Source organism: Hemiscyllium ocellatum, chromosome 18 (assembly GCF_020745735.1).
Source record: "Hemiscyllium ocellatum isolate sHemOce1 chromosome 18, sHemOce1.pat.X.cur, whole genome shotgun sequence".
NCBI classification, from domain to species: Eukaryota; Metazoa; Chordata; class Chondrichthyes; order Orectolobiformes; family Hemiscylliidae; genus Hemiscyllium; species Hemiscyllium ocellatum.
In genome coordinates, this window is record NC_083418.1 from 56,788,012 (window position 1) to 56,810,119 (window position 22,108).

General features: G+C 45.8%; 1 protein-coding gene across 5 annotated transcripts in view; it reads right to left on the reverse strand.

The window, feature by feature from the left end:
- The window catches only part of hipk3a (homeodomain interacting protein kinase 3a), a 260,923-nt gene extending 238,881 nt beyond the window's left edge, over positions 1 to 22,042 (reverse strand). For 2 of the 5 annotated variants that reach the window (XM_060839042.1, XM_060839038.1), the window contains exons 1-2: positions 21,679 to 22,042; positions 3,239 to 3,334 (exon numbers count right to left, since the gene is read on the reverse strand). In XM_060839042.1, coding sequence (XP_060695025.1) covers positions 3,239 to 3,263 — 25 coding nt within the window. In that variant the 5' untranslated portion in view covers positions 3,264 to 3,334; positions 21,679 to 22,042. The other 3 variants (XM_060839039.1, XM_060839040.1, XM_060839041.1) reach the window with 3 other exon arrangements.
- Positions 22,043 to 22,108: the final 66 nt, after the last annotated feature.

Sequence of the window (22,108 nt, forward strand, 5' to 3'; positions counted from 1 at the left end):
GTTAATGGATCATCTCTTCATTCTGAGGCTGTGCCCCCCCTGGTCCTAGTCTCTACTTGGATTTCTTCTCGATGTCCACTCTGTCCAAGCTCCTCAGTATTCTGTCAGTTTCAATCAGATTTTCCCCTCATCCTTCTAAACTTCATCGATTACAGAACCAGAGTCCTCAACCACTTCTCATATGACAAGCCTTTCATCTCCAGATCATTTTTGTGAACCCCCTACAATGCCAACACCTCCTTCCTTAGATACAAGAGCCTTATATAGCTTCAGCAGTTCATCTCTGCTCTTGTATTCTAGCCCTTTTGAAAAGAATGCAAACATTGCCTTTGCTTCTTGCCAATTCTCCTGCATGTTAACCATAAGAAAATCCTGAACTAGGACTCATAAGTTTCTTAGCACTTCAGGTTTCTGAAATTTTTCCCATTTAGAAAATAGTCTATGCCTCTATTCTTCCTATCAAAGTGCACAGCCTCACACTTTCTCACATTGTATTCTATCTAACACTACTTTGTCCACTCATCTAGCATTTCTAAGTTCTTGTGCAGCCTGCCCGCTTCCTCAACAATATCTGTCCCTCCATTTATCTTTGTGTCATCTGTAAACTTAGCAACAATGCTCTTAGTTCCTTTGACTGGATCATTAGTGTAGAAGGTGAATAGTTGAAATCCCAACATTGACCCTTGTGGAACTTCACTAGTCAACATGAAGAATGGTAGGATCCTGGGAACTGGGATCATCGGAATCTGGGTGTGCCTATCCACCAACCTTAAGGTAACAAGACATACAGTTAAAGCAGTTAAGAAGGTATATGGGATACTTGCCTTTCTTAGACAAGGCACAGAGTTTAAGAACAGGGAGACCAAGTTCATTTGGCCACAGTTTGAGTATTGTGTATTATTCGAGAATTCACATTATAGAAGGAATATGATTGCACTTGAGAGGGTGTACAGTTTTACCAGATGTGGGCTGGAGAGTTCTAGTTATGAGAGAGATTTGATAGCCTGGAAGCAGAGGAGATTGAGGGAAGAAATGATTAAGATGTTTAAAATTGAGGGCATAGACAGGGGTAGACAGGAAGAAATCTTTCTCCAGAGGGGAAGAATCAATGACCGAGGAGGCAGAGATTTCAGGTTCGGGGCAAGAGGTTTTGAGGGGATGTGACGTTTTTCACCCAGGTGGTAGAAATTTCAACATCACTGCCTGGGAGGGAGATACAGGCAGAAACCCTTATAACATTTATAAAGTATCTAGATGTATATTTGTTATGCCAAGGCAAGCAGGCTATGGGCCAAGTGGGGGGAAATGCAAATAGAATAATTAAGTTCTTCTTTTGGACTGCTGCTGACTGGCTGAAGGGCCTTTATTAGATTGTAGATTTTTTTTGACTCTATGACTCTGGACTGTGGTGTACAAAGTTAAAAATCACACAACACTAGGTTATGGTCCAACATGTTTATTTGGAAGTACTAGCTTTCACACCACTGCTCCTTCATCAGGTGGTGAAGCAGCGGTCCGAAAGCTAGTGCTTCCAAAAAAACCTGTTGGATCATATCTGGTGTTGTGTGATTTCTAATTTTATGTTTGTGGAGTTTGCACATTCTCACTGTTTCTGCGTGGTTTTCCTCCCACAGTCCAAAGATGTTCACGTTAAGTGGATTGGCCATGTTAAATTGCCCATCGTGTCCAGGACTGTGCTGGCTAGGTGGATTAGCCATGGGAAATGCAGGGATAAGGTAGGGGTGGGATGCTCTTTGGAGGGGTGGTGTGGACTCAATGGGCCAAATGGCCCACTTCCACACTGTAGGGATTCTATTCTATTCCATTCACCAGTACTCTGATTCTTGTCACTCAACTAATGTCACATCCATGCTGCCATTGTCCCTGCATGTTGCAGCTAAGTCTATTCTATGGCATTTTATCAAACCCCCATTCATCTCACTCTTCAAAAGTATCTTCTGCTGAAAGCAGACCCATCACACTTCTCAAATTTATGGCATCATCTATGAACACACATTTTAATATTAGTTAGCAAGTGAAGAAGCATTTCAAATAAAAAATATAAAACACCGGAAATACAGATCAGGTCAATCTGCACCTGTAAAAGGAAAAGACAAGTTAAAATTTCAAACATGTGCACCTAAACATTGACCCAAAATCTTAGTAAGTCTTCCCTCTTCACTGCTGATGTGTATTTCCAGCAGTGTCTGCTTCCATTGCAGGCTGGTGACATATAGTTTGTTCCCAAGGAAATAATTGTACAGATCAATGCTGCTATTCCAAATTAGTGGCCATTGAAAAAGTTCAGATATTGGTTCATGGTAAATAAACTTACTCTAAATTACAAACTTATCAGGCTGATCAGTTTGCTTTTCTAGCAAGGCAATTTTTTTTCAACTGTCCTATATAGTTCAATCGTCTTTCAATCAGGCACCAGTCATACACCTTTTCAGCAAGTACTTCCACATATCACCTCGTGACATCACTCAGGTCACTTAAAAGTAATATGTGATCACTGTTAAGTTGGTAAACCTGCCAGCCAGCTTTGCACATGACAATTACATGCAACCGGCAACAAACTGAACTCCAGGCAATCTATTTCCGGTGGGATCAGTTGAGAGAGGAATGTTGAATTTGTGCATGTTATGGCTCTCTGGAAGTCTTGTTCAGCAAGAACTGCCAAGAAAAAGCGATTTGTGACATCATCTGGTCAACATCCTGTGCCCAACAAAAAACTAAATGTCAAAAGCTTACGCCAGTAAGCAGAAATCTGGTGACGTCAGCAAGAAAAAGACTCAAGACAGCAAATGAGAAATAGAAGGAAGCTGTTCTGAGGTAACTATACTTTCGAGTTTTCAAAATCTGAATTACTCTCATGCCACTTGTCAAGCTCTTTGTCTTCTAACACTGTGTCACTACAAACTACCCATCATTCTGCAGATAACAGGAGCAAAGCAGAGGCAGAGCCTGAAGATAAATGAACTTCTTGGACAATACACCACAAAACCGCAGTGCACCCATAGGATTTACACACCACAAAACATTGTAAGAAAAGCATAATCAGAAAAAGAAGAAGAACATAGCTGAAAGCATCTCAGCACTAGACAAAACATACCACACAAAACTGGTCAGTCAAACTTCATCCGACGTGAGAACAAAAGGCTTTCATGCTCAGAACACAATCGCTTTCACTCTTGACACTCAACGATGCTCATTCACAATTTGCAGTTTCCCCTACCAAAGTGGTCCATTCGGATAAACATGGTTTATCTAGCGCTCCCAGTGTCTCACTAGAAGTCTTTTGGCTACGATTAACAAGTGGTTCCTCAGAGCTCTGAAGAGAAAAAGAAATTGAAAAGATTATTTAAATTGGCCTCAGAATAACTGGAATTGTCTGTCATGCATTGCTGAATTGGAACAGCAAGTGTCCATGTTCTTACTATAGTTTCAAAGTGCAACATAGTGTTAACTTGTGCCAAATGCTTATATCAGTAATCAAATACAGCATTATACACACACGGAAATTTCAGGGTAGCAGTGGGGGTTTTTTCAGCTCATATTAGTTTGTTCACTTAACTGAAAAGTTCTTTCTTAACAATACTCATTTTTTTAAAAATCTAACTTTAGTAGCTGAGGTGCAATTTGAATTGATTGTGTAACTAAATTAGCTTTCTCGAGCATTCGATGAATACATCGGCTGGCTTGACAGAATACAAACAGCAGGAAATACATAAACAGAAGCTGTTCTTAAAAGATGGTAGCATTTAGCCAAAACATGACAGAGCTACAACAGATTACAAATAACAAGAGAATGTGGTTGATTCAAGTTATTGGGTTAATGTTTCTTAAAGTACATCCACAAACAAATAAAAGCAGCATTTGTTAGATTTCCATACACCTTCACCTATTTTGCTGTACTTGCTGACTTACTACCAAACTACGTCTCCTGCTGTCTCTACTAATAAAAATGTTTTCCACAAATATAGTATTGTTTCAATGTAGTTGACATTTACGCTGTCTACCAAAGTAAGGAAAGGACTGTTCACGAGAAGTCACAGTTAGAGAGAAAACTGAAAGCAGTTACAGGACTTAGATCAATTGGAGCAGATTCTATCACAGCTTCAGAGCTTTACTGTGCACTTTTTGGCTATCTAGTGACATGTCTGAAATTTCTCCCCAAATCTCTTCTCTCTACCTCATTTTACTCCTTCAATTCCAAAAGCACTTAATAACCTATAGTTCTACTCTCCTATCTCCTCACATGGTTCAGTGTTAAATTTTGTGAAGTACTTTTGCATGTTTTACTACATTAAAGGTGATTTTAAATATTTATGATAAATATAATTTGTCATTGCTGATGGAAATTTAGCATGGAAACTTGAGTGAGACTCCCAACTTGCATAACAGCTAAGACTCTTGATCAAGAATTCAAGAAGAAAGCCCCTTCCCACACAAATTCGGGAAATATTTGAAGGCAGACGAGCACAGAAGTCCCCTTCTTACAATATCCAAACAAGTTTCCTGGAGTATGAATTTGCAAGACCATAACTAAAAACATAAAAAAAGCTGGGCCCATTTCAATGCTTCGTCAATATATTTCCCAGTATATCCAAGTGCACTCAGTCACACACACAAATTTACAGATACAACATAGAAGGACCACCATATTAGCAGTAATGATCAATTATAGCTAATTGCTTAGTGAATAATTAATGAACAATACATGTCTTTATAAAAGGAGGATTTTGCAGTTTCACTTTAACAGGACATTTGTTGAGAAGTCACAAGTGATTCCTGAGTTTTTCACAACATGATTCTATTCCTATCTGCAAAATAGGTATTAGGTAGGTGTTTTGATGCCTGGATAATTTTATGGGCTACCCATTTATTGGCAGATTTTATCTTAAAGGAGCTTGACAAATACATCAAAACACTGCACAATTTGTTTGCAAACATTCAGAATATTCTCCTTACCTGGGCAGAGATTATGCTATCATTACCCCATAAGACTACCACAAAGAGCACAACAAACCACCTGCCACTAACACACTGTCTAGGGACCGCACTTTTCCTTTCCAAGGTAGATATCAGCCAAGCTATCTTCCTGCCTAACTTACCACCCAAGAACCACTTTTCCCATTCTCCCCAAATCTACCGTCCGGGAACAACGTGAAAAGCTGTGCCAGCATTGGCTTGTTGGCAGCATCCTTCCCTCTGCATCAGACATCCACGTACTCAAGCTCCACACTGACGGTACATTGATGTACTGAAAGAGTGTTGCAATGCTGGAGGAGCTATCTTTCAAAGCAGCTGTTGGAAACAGAATTTACCATTCCTCAGATTAATGTGAAAGATTCCATGGTGCTGTGAAAGAAGAGCCGATTAGGGCTCTCAAGATGTCCTGGTCGACTTTTGCCTCTCAACCAGCATCATCTATTAATTGGTCAAGACCTTACTACTGAGCATGGGAGTTTGCTGTGTACAATTGAGCCTTTGTGTGTTTTCCCACAATTCCAGCAAAGATTACTGTTCATGAATTTTCATTGACTATAAAGCAATTCAGGATATTGCAAGGTTGTGAAAGTTGCTGATCAATCCATGCCTTTATTTCTCTTTTCTCCTTTATCCTTCTACTCACTCTGCTACAAATCTCACTGTTCTGTCTTGCTGTCAATTAAATCACAGAACTGTAGGAACAACATGATTCAGCAAATGAACATGAAGAACACTTTCTGTAACTCATCTGATTGCCATTCAGCAACCGGTTCATTCCAGATAGTGTCATCTCCTCAGGTTCACCTGCAGAGAGAAGTGGCGAAATCTGCACTGCACAGACCAGGAAAAGTCCAAATGAGAAACACCAGCGACAAACATGAACTCTGGCTGATTAATCTGATATTCTCACAACATCTTCCACAACTCACAAACAGCCTTTCTACATGCTTCCTGCAGTCCAACACTGTTCATTCAGGCCTGACTTAGCTACAGCAATGCAATAATCAATAGTCTGCTCCAGCATGCCACATGCATCCTCCTTGTGCAATACAAACAGAAGGCAAAAGTGAGGACTGCAGATGCTGGAGATTAGAGTCAAGAGCATGGTGCTGGAAAAGGAAGGGTTGATGAAGGCCTTTTGCCCAAAACGTCGACTGTCCTGCTCCACAGATGCTGCCTGACCTGCTGTGCTTTTCCAGCACCAATATAAACATAAATCAAGCTTCCCACTCGTCCATAGCCTGACTCACTCACAATGCCCTGTCTCACCACTATGGTCATAGTCTTTGCTGAATTCATCTGTACTGACACAGCAGAACCTTCAAAACTACTCAACTTCCTCAGATGTGGAAACGCTGCATGCCTGAACCAGCACATAAATCAAAAATAAAATCCAAACTGTGATAATCTTAATTCAAACAAGATCAGATTACACTGTTATCTGCTCTAGTTTCTAACAGCACAATCAGACCAAAAACAATGAGAAACAACTCAGTCAAGAAAATCTTCAGTATAATAAAAGGATTCTTACTCCCAGTAAATGCAAGAATTCAAATGTTCAAAGTCCATTAAATAACAAACAACAAGATTATCAAAGGTAGAAAAGTACGTGCTGGGCTACACATCACCACCAGCTGTGTGTGTGTGTCTGTCTCTCTCTCTCTCTCTCACACACACACACACACACACACACACACACACACACACACACACACACACACACACACACACACACAGTTACACAGTACTCTCCCTTTCAATCAGATTCAGCAGAGTTGTTTATTGACGACAGCAGGTAGAGACAGCATTAAATGCTAACGATCTAACTTCCCCACAGAAAAAGCCAATAAGGTGGGTCAAGGGAAACCCAATGAGAAGGTTCATCTTAAGCATTAAGCAGTCTAATTGGAAACATGCACAATATGAAACCTTTCCCCATTTCGATAATGTATCGAAACAATATAAACATAACTTCTTGTCTTGTTCGCATGATAATATAGTTTAATAACTTGAAGGTTCTTCCCCCCTTAAAAGTATCTATTAACCAATCTCCTCCACCTTGATGACTGAACAAACTACTCTCTGTCATCATTTCACAGAGTTCAGCACAAACTGGCCAACAAACAATTCAACAGCAAAAACTGTTGCCATGCAACTACTCTGGATAAACAAGGTCATTGATCACAACTACTGTGCTCAGAACTGATAACAAAGGCAAGCAAGCAATCGGATTATCTTTGTACTAGCACACAATGTGCAACACTAAATGTTAGTCAATTACAGGGCACATAGGAAAACTGGCAGCTTGTGCGAAAACAACTCAATAATCAAACACAGTCGAACAGATACATGCATGCACAGACATTGAATCGTACACAAACAAACTCTATCACACACAGACACAAATGCAGCAACATGCAGACACACAGAGGCACGTGCAGAAACATCCATCCCCACACAGTCAGGTCATTTTGTCCAACTAGACTTTAAATGATCCATAAATAGAAAAATAGAAAAGTTACACCAGCCCTTCTGGTCCAACGATTCCACGTTAGCAGTCATTTTCCATCACTTACCTACCTTGCAAAGTCCTTCTGTACCCTTTCCTTCATTCACCTCTCTCATCTAATATTGAATATTGCCATAGTTTCAGCCTAAACAACTCATACTGCCTCACAACTCTGTATGAGCAAGTTTACAACTTTTTGTGTTTAATCTTGTATTCACTTATTAGATTGGCAATGATCACCATAACTCATTCGGAAATTATACGTTTGTTAAACCAAACACAAGGTAGCAAAAGTAATGTGTGTCTTCTTCTACTCCCACCATCAGATACTCTTCCAGCAAAGGTATGTTCGACTCAAGTGCATCATGTACACATGCACATGCTCCAGTTATTTGCCTGTTAGTCATTATGTAATCATTCACCCTGTGAAGACTGAGGATTCTGGGTTAGCTACTGTTGGAAGACACAGATGGATAAAACTTGTCGCCATCAAACTAGTTCTAAAACTGCTCATACTGAGATAAGAATGTGGATCTGAGGTAAAAACGTTTTTAAAAAACATTCTTCCCACTATTAGTCATTAGATTATTAAAGCTTTTGGACCCAAGTTCGTACACTGATCTCACAGACTAGTCCCTTTGCTTCCCTCCATTACATGACAACTGATCAAAGAATGGTTCAATGGGTGGAGAGGAGGAAGTCAACATCTTGCCCTTAAAGTAGCTCACCTGCAAAAACATCAACATCTTCAGGATAACCAAAGATTTAGAGATTGTCCTCATTCATGGTGGATAAGGAAAAGATTCAGGTTACTCTGACATATTCTCTGAAACAGAGAGAGACAAAGTACTTGTACTGTTGCTTCTGATGTACTGATGTACAGGGCAAATCTGACCTGCTCTGTGTCTCATCATGGAAAGATTGAAAGAGGCTTTCTTGGACCATTAAAGACTGACAAAAATAAAACCACCAAACCATCATCCATGTAATACAAAACTTGAAAAGTGATGCTACTGATTCCAATTAGATACTCACTCAGAATGAGAACAGCTCATGAGCGATATTGTGAGTTATGATGTCTGACTGGTAATCTAGGGCCCTGAATCGGTTAGCCACTGAATCTGAGTTCAAATCACATTATGGCAATTTGACAACTAAAATTTTAAAAATATGGAAATTAAAAATTATGTCCATAAAGCTGTCGGATTGTCATAAAACCCCATATAGTTCACTAATGTTTTGTAATGCAGAAATTCTGCTGTCTTAACCCTATCAGGACATTTAAGCATCTCTAGTACTGCACAAACATTGTTGGTACTTAGCTATAGTCTGTTGTGGCCTATGAAGTCATTCAGTTGTCAGAGCAACTAGGTACAAGCAAAACAGGCTGCCCTTGCAAGCAACACCCACATTTTACAAATAATAGTGTAGGCAAGGTTTATACTTCTCTGCTGAAGAAAAGACCCAAACCCACAATAATTTCCCTTCCCCTGTGCGCATGAAGGTAATATGATGTAAAACTATCCGTTTTGAATTAACTTATACGATTTTCTTTCTCATGGAAGAAATGTGGGGACTGGGCAAGAAAGTGGAGCTGAAGTCAGTCGCAATTGCAATTGAATGGTGGAGCAGGTGCAATAAGCTCTATGGTCTACTCCTGTTCTGATTTAATATGCCCTTAAGTTAGGAGAGTGCTAGCTGCAAAATTTAGATTTGACATCCATTTCCAACTGAAGAATTCCTGTAATTTAGGCAAACACTATCTCGTTCTGAATCTCATCTGAAGCACTGGAACACATGCACACAACGACTGCAGCCACAATGCTGAACCCTCTGAGTCCCAAAGAGGCTATGGCATCAAAACAAAAGCAAGTCATCAAAGACTGTGACCGTTTCAGTTTGTAGGAAAAATGTTCAGCTCATGCATGCAGCACTTTGACTTAAACATACCACCAGCAAAAACTGACATCACATTTCTTATGCACAGGTTCTGTGACAGAAGATCAGCTGTGTCGGACACATACCCAAGAGATTATCTCTCCCCGCATGAGAAGCGGTTTACACCTGCTTATATCAACACCGCCATGCTGCCTTTTGTTCAAGCCTAGCCTCCCTGAAGTTGCGAAAGCTCTGACAATGTCTCTCCATTCCTAGAACTCCCTCTTCAACAAGAAATTGTGATCTACACTAACTCCAACCGTCATATAATTTCAAAGCATGGAAACTGGCTATTCAGCCCAAACAGCTGTATGGTGATTATGCCCATGGACCTCCGAGCCCCTTACTTCATCATATGCTCTCAACATATCCTTCTATTCCGTTCCCCCTCTTGCCCTTATCTAGCTTCCCAGGGCAAAATAGGATCACATTGCTACATGGGCCCTGAAAAGTTAAGGTTTAAGAGTGTAGTCTGATGAAACATATGAAATGATTTACAGCTGCAATACTACACAACTAGTAAACTGAAATACTGTAATAGGGTAGGCATTCGGCCACAGGTTTGCTTGCCACTTGCTACCCTAGGGTTAAAGCTCCAATTCCATTGACTTAAAGTTGCTCCTTTGTACTCACATTTTCACTGGATAGTTTTTTGAGCCATGACTGTGACACAGCAGATTCAGCACAACTCAAGCAGATCAATGAAACAGTTCCCCTCCATAACCCGAACTGTATTCATTTCCAATCCCTCTGCATTGAGAAGAAATTCGTGATTTGGCTACCTTGGGCTAAATCAAGTTTCCAATTCTCCCACAAAAAACATTGCCTGCTTTCACCTAATGTTATAGGTGACATCAGCAATATGCCACGTGCAGGCACCAAAGACAGCTGTCCCGCTAAAGCTGTTAGACAGAACTACTTTACAACACTATCTGCATATGCATGTGGTATGACACACGATGCAGACTGTCAGTTCCTGCCATTAATGTTTAGTCTTTTAGTTTCACATAAGCCTCCCAAAATATAACACAGCTTGCAGCTCATCACCAAAACTTCTTATTACGTTCATATTGTAAAGATTACTTAAAAAGAACCACAAGCAAGCTTCACCAACTTACAATTTGATATTCTGCTCCCATCACAGCTGCAGACTAGGAAAGGGGGAGTTGTGTCCTGTAAAACTCCCTAGTCCCCTGCTGCACACCAATAATGCAGAGCCTCATTCACAGAAGGCTCCCTGGAAACTGTCATCCAGACATGATTGAGAGAATGATAGCCTTCAGCTAGCACAGCTGTCAGGTCAGCGCTGAGAGAGGCTAACCACTCCCCAACCACAATAACCAACACCCTCCCAACCCAAATTTGCACACCCCCAACAAGCAACCGGCTCAGAACTCACAGAAATAATACGTGGACTTCCTTTCTCTTGCGACCTGAATTTGTTGCCATAGCAAAGTGCAGTCAGCTGGTGGTGGTGGTGGTGGGGGGGGTAGTAGAGAATGAACTGTCAGAGCTCGAATAGTCAGCCCATAAGAGCTCTGATCATCACAGCCTGTGTTTCCAAGTCGCCCTCTGTTCCCGCTTGTTCCCGGTCTTTAAAGACTGTTTCCTGGAATTAGTCCCTGCACTGGAGTCACAATTCTGTTCCTTTTGATGACACCCATAGGCAAAGAAAACATGGAAGCTAACGTAGTCAAATGTAGAAATTTAGCCCATTAAAAGTTTGGAAAAATACTCGTCTCTGACCCATACAACATGGGACACTTTCTCCACCTGTTTACTGATATCGAAGCTTTGGTAAGATCCAAGGACGTGGTCACTAGTGAACTGGCACAACACCAGTTTGTAAACCTACCTGCCAGCTGATCTAACTTTAGATTTTGTGTTTCTTTCTGGAATGTTCCTACATGGGTAAAAATGAGAGGCTTGTTTACAGTCAAGAAGCTGTTTTTGGAATACAGAGGCACGAGCAAAAGTAAATGAAAAGTTCTCCACGACACAACCACCTTCCCTCCCTGCCACTGAAAAGTTTGTTCAACCAGCTTCACAATGTGATTGGAAACCGCATCTACCGGACTGGAGTTAGCAGAAACCACACAGTGCCGTGGACCAATACGCAATCATTTTTAAAGCCAGCGGGCATCACATTCAACATTCATCAGGTTTGGACTCTGATCCCAATCCCTTTTGGGAATTACAAGCTTCCAGTAAAGAGGGCAGGAGGAATCACATTGGCCGGATAAAGAGACTGCTTATGGTTTGGCACAGAGACACCCGGCACTATTTAAAACTGAGGTATTTTTAGATCTTAAAACTTTCTGTACTGAATATGTTTAAAACTGTGCTTCCAAGCCCAGACAGAATACTAAGTAGCAAAGTAATTAACACAGCTTAATAAAGAGGGTCTCGTCGGCACGAGATGCGCAGTAAGGTTATGGCATTTCTACAAGTCTGTCTCTTGTCCATTGTCATTTCTGTTGTACATTCTTACTAATATTTTCTGTAATTACAGCACTGTGTCCCACTAGGAAGTTAAACTTATATGGTTGGTGTTTGGGACAGGAGGTAGGGATCTCTGCGAGGTAAGTAAGATTTAACCAAGTCTTGCGTAGGACCTTTTACAAAGGACTAATGTTAAATTTTACAGGGGCCTTAGGAAGTCTTCAGAATTACAGCTAGTCTTGAAAAATATGTTAGTATCGACTGAGCAGAGGGACTTGACAAAGAGGTTCTATGGTAAAGTTTACTGGCATCTCAAAGAGTAATATTCATCATGGATACAAGGTAGAAGTCTCAAAGATAGTGTTGTTTACTGTGGGAATGTGAAAAATATACTGTGAACAGAGGACTTGAGAAGATAATATTTATTAGGGACACAAGGTTCAGGGTGGTTATCATTCACAATTGTGGATAGGAAGAGTAAATGTTTATGCAGGACCCAGTGTGGAAAGTATTGATGGAAGGGGCAGCTGAAGGTCAACATTTCAAGCAGGTTCGGGAACAACTGCACTTAAAGTAAGGGACGGGGAGGGTTTTAGGATGGTTGGGAGGAGGTACAGTTTAAGCAAGGGCCAGGGTGTAAGGGCAGCTACAGTTTAAGGACAATCAGAGGTAAATATAGTTTATCCAGTAATCTGAGTGCAGGCACAATTTAAGGGCAGTTGAGGTACATCAAGTTTAAGCAGGGGTCATATAACAGGTACAGTTTAAGTGCAGATGAAGAACTCGTGTAGTTGAAGCTGGCTTCAGTAGCAGGCACAGTTAAAGGGCAGTAGGGACAGATATAGTTCATTAGAGGTCAGGGAGCAAGTACAGTTTAAACAGGAAACACAGGTATGAATTAAGCAGGGGCAGCTTCAGTTTAGGTAGGGGTCAGTTTGGGTGCAATTTAAATGCAATTAGGGAGAATGGGTACAATATAAATGGGTGTCAGAGGCTGGGTACAGTTTAAGGAAGGTCAGGGGATTAGTGCTGTTTAGCAGGAATGGGGAAGACAAACATTTTAGTGAGGATCAGGGTCAGGTACATTGTAGCCAGACAGCAGGAACCACTTCCAATTCAAAGGGGAGTTAAGTTTAGTTTAGTAGATATCAGGGCAGGTACAGTTAAGCAAGAATTAGTGGAAGGTAAGATTGAAAAAGAGATTGGAATCAGATACTATTTGGCTGGAAATTGGAGTAAAGGTACAGTATAATGGGGATTGGAGGGCAGATATCATTTAGTGGGGATCAGGTAGAGTTTAGCTGAGGAGCAGGGGGCAGATACAGTTTAGTGCGATCGGGTGGGATCAGGTATAGTTGAGTGGAGATCAGGTAGGGCAAGATAACTTCAGGGCGGATTGATGGGCAAATGCAGTTTAATGAAGATCAGTTGGGATTAGTCAAGGGGCAGAGGCAGATATGGTTTAGCTGGGCAAAGGGGCAGATACATTTTAACAGGGATCAGAGGGAAGTAAAGTTTAATGGGGATCACGTGCAGGTACAGTTTCGTGGGAATCAGGTGGAGCAAGTATTTAGTGGGAATTGGAGGACAGATATGGGGTGAGAGCTGTTTTGTGGGGTGAGGTGCAGTGTAGTTGGCATCAAATATAATGAGGTGAGTATTAGCTACTGAGTAGTGGGCAGCAGGTTACGTTTGTTGGGCCGAAGGGCTTGTTTCCATACTCTAGGGACTGTAATCTCTAAATATATGTTCAAAAAGAAAGTATGGTGGCACCATGGCTCAGTGGTTAGCACTGCTGCCTCACAGCACCAGAGACCCGGGCTCGATTCCAGCCTCGGGGAACTGTCTGTGTGGAGTTTGCACATTCTCCCCGTGTCTGCGTGGGTTTCCTCCTGATGCTCCGGTTTCCTCCCACAATTCAAAGATGTTCAGGTTAGGTGAATTGATCATGCTAAATTGCCCATAGTGTCAGGTGCATTAGTCAGGGGTAAATATAGGATAGGGGAATGGGTCTGGTTACTCTTTGGAGGGTCAGTGTGGACTTGCTGAGCCGAAGGGCCTGTTTCCACACTGTAAGGAATCTAATCTCATATGGTTTGGTGTGGTCACGTACAGTTTAGCTAAAAGTGGGGATCAAGTAGAGATTGGATCCGGGCCAGTACAGTTTAGTGAGGATTGAAGGGCAGGTGCAGGTTATTGGGGATCAGGTAAAGTTAGCTAACAAGCAGCGGGCAGACACAGTTTAGCTGGCCAACTGGGGGCGAATACAGTTGGGGATCAGATGGTAGAAAAAGGTGAGTGAGGATCGGGGGCAGGTGCAGTTTAGTGAGGATTGGGGATCAGATACAATTTATTGGAGATCAAGAAGCAGGTATAGTTTAGTGTCAGTTTGGGGTGAGAACTGTTTTGTGGGGTCAGGTAGTGTAGCTGGCATCAGATACAATGAAGTGGGTATTAGCTACAGAGTAGAGGGCATCAGGTTACGTTTCACAGGGATCAGAAGACGTTAGCGGGGATGACAGATCAGGCATAGTTTAGTGGGGACTGGGGGGGAACCGGTTCAGTTTAGAGAGGTTTAAGGGGGAATCAGGCACGGTTTAATGGAGATTATGGGGGATCAGGTACAGTTTAGTGAGGTTTCATGGGGAATCAGGCACGGTTTAGTGAGGATTGGAGGGATCAGGCACGGTTTAGTGAGGATGGGGGGGATCAGATACAGTTTAGTGAGGATTGGGGGGATTCAGGTACAGTTTAGTGAGGATTGGGACGATCAGGTACACTTTAATGAGGATTGGGGGGATCAGGTACAGTTTAGTGAGGATTGGGGGTGATCAGGTACAGATTAGTGAGGATGGGGGGATTCAGGTACAGTTTAGTGAGGATTGGGGGGGATCGGATATAGTTTAATGAGGATTGGGGGGATCAGGTACAGATTAATGAGGTTTGGGGAGATTCAGGTACAGTTTAGTGAGGATTGGGGGGATCAGATACAGTTTAGTGAGAATTGCGGGTATCAGATACAGTTTAATGATGATTGAGGGGATAAGGTACAGTTTAATGAGGATGGGGGGGGATCAGGTAGCGTTTAATGAGGATTATGGGGATCAGATACAGTTTAGTGAGGATTGGGGTGATCAGGTAGTGTGTAGTGAGAATCCGGGATCCAATACAATGTACTGGGATCAGGTGAAGTGTAATGGGGATTAGGGATCAGTTACACTGGTGCAGATCAGAGATCAGATAGAGTGTAGTGGGGATTGAAGATCAGGTGAAGTGTAGAGGGAATAAGGGATCAGCTACAGTGCACTGGGGATGAGGGATCAGGTACACTGTGGTGGAGATCGGGAATCAGATACAATGTAGTGGGGATCAGGGATCAGGTACGCAAGTGCAGATCAGGGATCAGATATAGTGTCATGGGGATTGAAGATCAGGTGAAGTGTAGAGCGATCGGCTGCACTGTAGTGGGGATCGGGAGTTGGGCGAAGTATAGTGGGGATCAGGGATCAAGCACAGTGTAATGGGGACTGGAGATTAGGTACAGTGTTGAGGTAGCCGGGGATCAGGTGCAGTATAGATTCCCTACAGTGTAGAAACAGGCCCTTCGGCCCAAAAGTCCATACTGACCCTCCAAAGAGTAACCCACCCAGACCCATTTCCCTCTGACAAATGCACCTAACACTTTGGGTAATTTAGCATGACCAATTCACCTGACCTGCACATCTTTGGACTGTGGGAGGAAACCGGAGCACCCGGGGAGAATGTGCAAACTCTACACAGACAGTCGCCTGAGGCTGGAATCAAACCTGGGACCCTGGTGCTATGAGGCAGCAGAGCTTAACCACTGAGCCACTGTGCTGCCCTACAAGTGGGAATCAGGAATCAGATACAGTGTACCAAGGATCGGGGACCAGGTACAATGTAGTGGCGACTGAGGAAAAGATACAGTGTAGAAGGAATTGAGAATCATGTACAGCGTAGTGGGGATTGGGTGAAATGTAGATGGATATCAGAGATCAGGTACAGTGTAGTGAGGATGGGTGATCAGGTACAGTGTACTGGGAATCAGGGATCAGACGAAGTGTAGAGGGGATCGATGTTCAGGTACACAAGTGGAGAATGGGGATCAGGTACAGTGTAGAGGGAATCGGGGATCAGGTACAGTGTAGCGGGGATCAGGGATCAGGGGAAGTGTAGAGGGAATTGGGAATCAGGTATAGTGTAGTGGGAATCTTGAAACAGGTACAGTGTGTGGGGATTGGGGATCAGGTACACTGTAGTGGGGATCGGGGTGAAGTGTAGAAGGAATCATGGATCAGGTACAATGCAGAGGGAATCAGGTATAGTGCAGAGGGAATCAGGTACACTGTAGTGAAAATCCGGGATCCGATACAATGTACTAAGGATCAGGTGAAGTGTAATGGGGATTATGGATCAGTTACACTGGTGCAGATCAGAGATCAGATAGAGTGTAGTGGGGATTGAAGATCAGGTGAAGTGTAGAGAGAATAAGGGATCAGCTACAGTGCAGTGGGTGAGGGATCAGGTACACTGTGATGGGGATCGGGAATCAGATACAATGTAGTGGGGATCAGGGATCAGGTGAAGTGTAGTGGGGATCGGGTATGCTAGTGCAGATCAGGGATCTAGATATAGTGTCATGCAGATTGAGGATCAGGTGAAGTGTAGAGGGAACAAGCGATCAGCTGCACTGTAATGGGGATCGGGAGTTGGGCGAAGTATAGTGGGGATCAGGGATCAAGCACAGTGTAGTGGGGACTGGAAATTAAGTACAGTGTAGAGGTAGTTGAGGATCAGGTGCAGTGCAGTGGGGATCGGTGATCAGGTACACTGTAGTGGGGATCGGGGATCAGGTGCATTGTAGTGGGGATCGGGGATCAGGTACACTGTAGTGGGGATCGGGGATCAGGTGCATTGTAGTGGGGATCGGGGATCAGGTAAAGTGCAGTGGGGATTGGGGATCAGGTGCATTGTAGTAGGGATCGGTGATCAGGTACACTGTAGTGGGGATCGGGGATCAGGTACACTGTAGTGGGGATCGGGGATCAGGTACACTGTAGTGGGGATTGGGGATCAGGTACACTGTAGTGGGGATCGGGGATCAGGTGCAGTGTAGTGGGGAATCAGGGATCAGGTACACTGTAGTGGGGATCAGGTAGTGTAGTGGGAATCGGGGATCAGGTAAACTGTTGTGGGGATTGGGGATCAGGTGCAGTGTAGTGAGGATCGGGGATCAGGTACAGTGTAGTGAGGATCGGGGATCAGGTACACTGTAGAGGGGATCGGGGATCAGGTGAAATGTAATGCAGAATCGGGGACTAGGTACAGTATAGTGGGGATCCGGGATCAGGTACAATGTAATGGGGATTGGAGATCAGATACAGTATACTGGGAATCGGGATCAGGTACACTGGAGTGGGGATCGGGGACCAGGTACATTGTACCGGGGATCGGGGATCAGGTACACTGCATTGGGGATCGGGGATCAGATACAGTGTAATGGGGATCGGGGATTAGGTAGAGTGTAGTGGGAATCGGGGATCAGATGCAGAGTAGTGGAGATCAGGGATCAGGTACAGTGTAGTGTTGGGATCGGGGATGAGGTACAGTGTAATGGGGATTGGGGATCAGGTAGAGTGTAGTGGGAATCAGGGATCCGATTAGATTAGATTAGATTACATTACCTCGAGTGTGCAAACAGGCTCTTCGGCCCAACAAGTGCAAACCAATCCGCCGAAGCGCACCCACCCAGACCCATTCCCTTTTATTTACCCCTGCACCGAACACTAAGGGCAATTTAGCATGACCAATTCACCTAACCTGCACATTGTTGGACTATGGGAGGAAACCGGAGCACCCGGAAGAAACCCACGCAGCCACGAAGAGAATGTGCAAACTCCACACAGTCAGTCGCCTGAGGGGGGAATTGAACTCGGGTCTCTGGCTGTGAGGCAGCAGTGCTAACCACTGTGCCACCGTGCCGCCCCCGGTGAGGTGTAGAGTAGAGTGGGGATCGGGGATCAAGTACAGTGTAGTGGGGATCGGGGATCAGCTACAGTGTAGTGGGGATCGGGGATCAGGTGAATTGTAGTGGGGATCGGGGATCAGGTACAGTGTAGTGGGGATCGGGGATCAGGTACAGTGTAGAGGGGATCGGGGATCAGGTACAGTGTAGTGGGGGTCGGGGATCAGGTGAAGTGTAGTGGGGGTCGGGGATCAGGTGCAGTGTAGTGGGGATCGGGGATCAGGTGCAGTGTAGTGGGGATCGGGGATCAGGTGCAGTGTCCTGGGGATCAGGGATCAGGTACAATGTAGTGGGAATCGAGGATCAGGTACACTGTAGTGGGAATCAGGGATCAGGTACAGTGTAGTGGGGATCGGGGATCAGGTACAGTGTAGTGGGGATCGGGGATCAGGTAGAGAGTAGTGGGGATCGGGGATCAGTTACACTGTAGTGGGGGATCAGGTACACTGTAGTGGGGATCGGGGATCAGGTGCAGTGTAGAGAGAATTGGGAATCAGGTACAGTGTAGTTAGAATCGTGAAACAGGTACAGTGTGTGGGGATCAGGGATCAGGTACACTGTAGTGGGGATCGGGGATCAGGTGAAGTGTAGTGAGGTTCGGGGATCAGGTACAGTGTAGTGGGGATCGGGGATCAGGTGAAGTGTGGTGGGGATCGGGGATCAGGTGCAGTGTAGTGGGGATCGGGGGTCAGGTGAAGTGTAGTGGGGATCGGGGACCAGGTGCACTGAAGTGGGGATCGGGGATCAGGTACAGTTTAGTGGAGTTCGGGGATCAGGTACAGTTTAGTGGGGATCAGGTGCAGCGTAGTGGGAATCGGGGATCAGGTACAGTTTAGTGGGGATCAGGATCAGGTGCAGTGTAGTGGGGATTGGGGATCAGGTGCAGTGTCCTGGGGATCGGGGATCAGGTACAGTGTAGTGGGGGTTGGGGATCAGGTACAGCTTAGTGGGGATCGGGGATCAGGTACAGTGTAGTGGGGATCGGGGATCAGATGCAGTGTCCTGGGGATCGGGGATCAGGTACAGTTTAGTGGGGATCGGGGATCAGGTACAGTGTCCTAGGGATCGGGGATCAGGTACAGTGTAGTGGGGACAGGGATCAGGTACAGTGTAGTGGGGATCGGGAATCAGGTACAGTGTTATGAGGGGGCCTGGATCAGGTGAAGTATAGTGGGGATCGGGGATCAGATGCAGTGTAGTGGGGATCGGGGATCAAGTACAGTGTAGTGGGGATCGGGGATCAGGTACAGTTTAGTGGGGATCAGGGATCAGGTACAGTGTAGTGGGGATCGGGGATCAAGTACTGTGTAGAGGGGATCGGGGATCAGGTACAGTGTAGTGGGGATCGGGGATCAGGTACAGTTTAGTGGGGATCAGGGATCAGGTGCAGTGTAGTGGGGATCGGGGATCAGGTGCAGTGTCCTGGGGATCGGGGATCAGGTACAGTGTAGAGGGGATCGGGGATCAGGTACAGTGTAATGGGGATCGTGGATCAGGTGCAGTGTAGTGGGGATCGGGGATCAGGTGAAGTGTAATGGGGATCGGGGATCAGGAGCAGTGTAAACGGGATCGGGGATCGGGGATCAGGTACAGTGTAGTGGGGATCAGGGATCAGATGAAGTGTAGTGGGGATCAGGGATCAGGTACAGTGTAGTGGGGATCGGGGATCAGGAGCAGTGTAATGGGGATCGGGGATCAGGTACAGTGTAGTGGGGATCGAGGATCAGGTACAGTGTAGTGGGGATCGGGGATCAGGTACAGTGTAATGGGGATCAGGGATCAGGTACAGTGTAGTGGGGGTCGGGGATCTGGTACAGTTTAGTGGGGATCGGGAATCAGGTACAGTGTAGTGGGGATCGGGGATCAGGTACAGTATTATGGAGGGGCTGGGATCAGGTGAAGTATAGTGGGGATCGGGGATCAGATGCAGTGTAATGGGGATCGGGGATCAGGTACAGTGTAGTGGGGATCGGGGATCAGGTACAGTGTAGTGGGGATCGGGGATCAGAAGCAGTGTAGTGGGGATCAGGGATCAGGTACAGTGTAGAAGGGATCGGGGATCAGGTACAGTGTAGTGGGGATCGGGGATCAGGTACAGTGTAGTGGGGATTGGGGACCAGTTACAGTTTAGTGGGGATCGGAGATCAGGTACAGTGTAATGGGGATCGGGGATCAGGTACAGTGTAGTGGGGATCGGGGATCAGGTACAGTGTAGTGGGGATCGGGGACCAGTTACAGTGTAATGGGGATCGGGGATCAGGTGCAGTGTAGTGGGGATCGGGGATCAGGGGAAGTGTAGTGGGGTTCGGCGATCAGGTGAAGTGTAGTGGGAATCGGGGATCAGGTACAGAGTGGTGGGGATCAGGTACAGTGTAATGGGGATTGGGGATCAGGTACAGTGTAGTGGGGATCGGGGTCAGGTGCAGTGTTGTGGTGATCGGGGATCAGGCGTAGTGTAGTGGGAATCGGGGATCAGGTACAGAGTAGTGGGGATCAGGTACAGTGTAGTGGGGATCAGGGATCAGGTACAGTGTAGTGGGGATCGGGGATCAGGTACAGAGTAGTGGGGATCGGGGATCAGGTGCAGTGTAGTGGGGATCGGGGATCAGGTGTAGTGTAGTGGGGATCGGGGATCAGGTACAGTGTAGTGTGAATTGGGGATCAGGTGAAGTGTAGTGGGGATCGGGGATCAGGTGAAGTGTAGTGGGGATCGGGGATCAGGGGCAGTGTAGTGGAGATCAGGGATCAGGTACAGTGTAGTGGGGATCGGGGATCAGGTACAGTGTAGTGGGGATTGGGGATCAGGTGATGTGTAGTGGGGATCGGGGATCAGGGGCAGTGTAGTGGGGATCGGGGATCAGGTGAAGTGTAGTGGGGATCGGGGATCAGGTGAAGTGTAGTGGGGATCGGGGATCAGGGGCAGTGTAGTGGGGATCGGGGATCAGGTACAGTGTAGTGGGGATCGGGGATCAGGTACAGTGTAGTGGAGATCAGGGATCAGGTACAGTGTAGTGGGGATCGGGGATCAGATACAGTGTAGTGGGGATCGGGGATCAGATACAGTGTAGTGGGGATCGGGGATCAGGTACAGTGTAGTGTGAATTGGGGATCAGGTGCAGTGTAGTGGGGATCGGGGATCAGGTACAGTGTAGTGGAGATCAGGGATCAGGTACAGTGTAGTGGGGATCGGGGATCAGGTACAGTGTAGTGGAGATCAGGGATCAGGTACAGTGTAGTGGGGATCGGGGATCAGATACAGTGTAGTGGGGATCGGGGATCAGATACAGTGTAGTGGGGATCGGGGATCAGGGGCAGTGTAGTGGGGATCGGGGATCAGGTGCAGTGTAGTGGGGATCGGGGATCAGGTACAGTGTAGTGGAGATCAGGGATCAGGTGATGTGTAGTGGGGATCGGGGATCAGGGGCAGTGTAGTGGAGATCAGGGATCAGGTGAAGTGTAGTGGGAATCGGGGATCAGGTACAGTTTAGTGGGGATCAGGTACAGTGTTGTGGGGATCAGGTACAGTGTTGTGGGGATCAGGGATCAGGTACAGTGTAGTGAGGTTCGGGGATCAGGGGCAGTGTAGTGGGAATCGGGGATCAGGTGCAGTGTCCTGGGGATCATGTCCTGAGAAATGTGAAGCCTCACGTTGCCGATGAGCCTGAGCTAAAGTTTTGAAGTGCAGAGGTCGGCGGTTTTTGAGGACAGCCAGCAGCACAGGTGCCCGTCCTCCGGGAGCGGCTCTTACCTTGACGGGGAGGAAGCAGGGGGTAGCGGTGCGGCGGTGCCGGAGCCGATCCGGATCCCGATTCCGATGCAGTGGCCGCGCGGTGGAGCCGGAGCTGAGCCGTGTCCGCTGCATACTCGGCTCAGGCCGCTGCTGCCATCCTGTCCGCCTCGGCCGGTGTTGGGGGGGGGGGGGGGGCGCGCCGGGGGGGGGGTTGGTTAGGGTGTCCGGCTTCTCCCCTAACCCTGCCTCAGCCGCACCACCGGCTCCATGGACACATGGCCGACCGTCGGGGAGAGAGAGAGAGACTCAAAGGATCGCGGTGCCTCTCGGCCGCCGCTGGCGATCGCAGCCCGAACCCAACATCAACAACATGTCCGGGCGCAGCTCAATCTGTCTGAGCGAGAAACACTGCGCCTGCGCGCAGCCGCCGGGGTGGGCGGGGAAAGAA